We start from the raw sequence: 1,225 nt of genomic DNA, 5'->3' as shown, positions 1-1,225 counted from the left end.
AACAAGATACTATTTTTTGTGAACAAAAATGTCAGTTCTAGCAAAAACAGTCTATCAGTTAAACTGTTCCGCACTACATCTGCGAACAGTGGCTTGCAGGAAGTGTAAATTAAGACACAGTATCGGTGCATTGTCTTTAAAGTGGTTTACAGTCATCTGGAATTTCAGGTAAAGCTCCAGAAAAGGTTGGCAATTCTACAGAGAATTTGATTCCAGGCTTCCAGCCGGCTCCCTCAACAACCCAGGCAGATGCTTTTGGTTCCTCTTCCTTCGCAGCTGGATCAGGTAAGCACATGGACTTGTTCTGAAGGAGCTGTGCTCGGGATAAGATAAGTGACAGGGCAGATACTCTTCTGCATCCTCCTCCAGAGCCATATCCATTTGACTGATCTCATTTTATCTTGGGGCATCTTGGTAGCAAACACGAGATGGATTTGGGCTCCTTAATTGTAGTGTGACAGGTAGGACATGGGCAATGGGTGACCTGAGCCTGCGAAGCATGTTTGATGCATTTCAGTTGGCTTTTGAAGGCAGAATGACACAATCTTCAGGAAGAGAACCACTGTTCTGGTGAGGTGGGTACTGAGCCAAGGCTTCAAGTCTATAAGCAAGTTGATCTCTTGCTTATCAAAGCCATGCAGAGCTAGCCACCCTGAAGAGAGCAGTCATTGGGCATTGAAAGGCTTAGCTGGAAACAAGAGGACTCTGAGAAATGCTGGATAGATAGATATGCAAATTCTTCAATTTGTCCTGATGAGGTGTGTCAGGAGGGTGGAGGGTGGGGGGAGGGCTAACAGAATGAAGAAAATGAGGATGCTGGGTAAAATGCAAAGTATCTGTGACTGGGGCAGACTTTTCCCTGCCTCAAAGAAGACATTGTGACTACTTAAATAGAACCTATTAATTACCTTGTAAATTTAAAAAAAAAAAAAGAAAAAGAAAAAGTGGGAGGGTGAAGAGGGGTTGATGAGGAGAGGTTGGACTGCAGAAGGTCACTTGGGCAGTCTAAGGAACTGATCCCATCAGTGTTTGGAAACCCAAGGAGTTCTGCACAGGGGGCCAAGCTCCTGCCCAGAAAGATGCTTTCATGGGGTCAGGGCCCATGACTTTTTTTATTTGTTTTTCTGCCATTCTCCTATAAAGCCTGCACCAGCTCCTCCAGCCTCAGAAGTCCCTTGCTGAAAGAGGCTGTATGTCATGCATTTCTTCTTCAGCAGGGGTTCCT

General features: G+C 45.2%; 1 protein-coding gene across 7 annotated transcripts in view; it reads left to right on the top strand.

The window, feature by feature from the left end:
* The window catches only part of AAK1 (AP2 associated kinase 1), a 101,373-nt gene that overhangs the window by 70,593 nt on the left and 29,555 nt on the right, over positions 1-1,225 (top strand). For all 7 annotated transcript variants that reach the window (XR_003096081.1, XR_003096080.1, XR_003096079.1 and 4 more), the window contains exon 16: positions 169-285. Coding sequence is in view for 4 of the 7 variants with exons in the window: in XM_025214629.1 (XP_025070414.1) it covers positions 169-285 (117 nt within the window). In the remaining 3 variants the exon portion in view is untranslated. The remainder of the gene's footprint in view (positions 1-168; positions 286-1,225) is intronic.

Source organism: Alligator sinensis, unplaced genomic scaffold (assembly GCF_000455745.1).
Source record: "Alligator sinensis unplaced genomic scaffold, ASM45574v1 scaffold1030_1, whole genome shotgun sequence".
Classification (NCBI taxonomy): Eukaryota; Metazoa; Chordata; order Crocodylia; family Alligatoridae; genus Alligator; species Alligator sinensis.
This window is presented reverse-complemented; position numbering and strand designations above follow the sequence as displayed.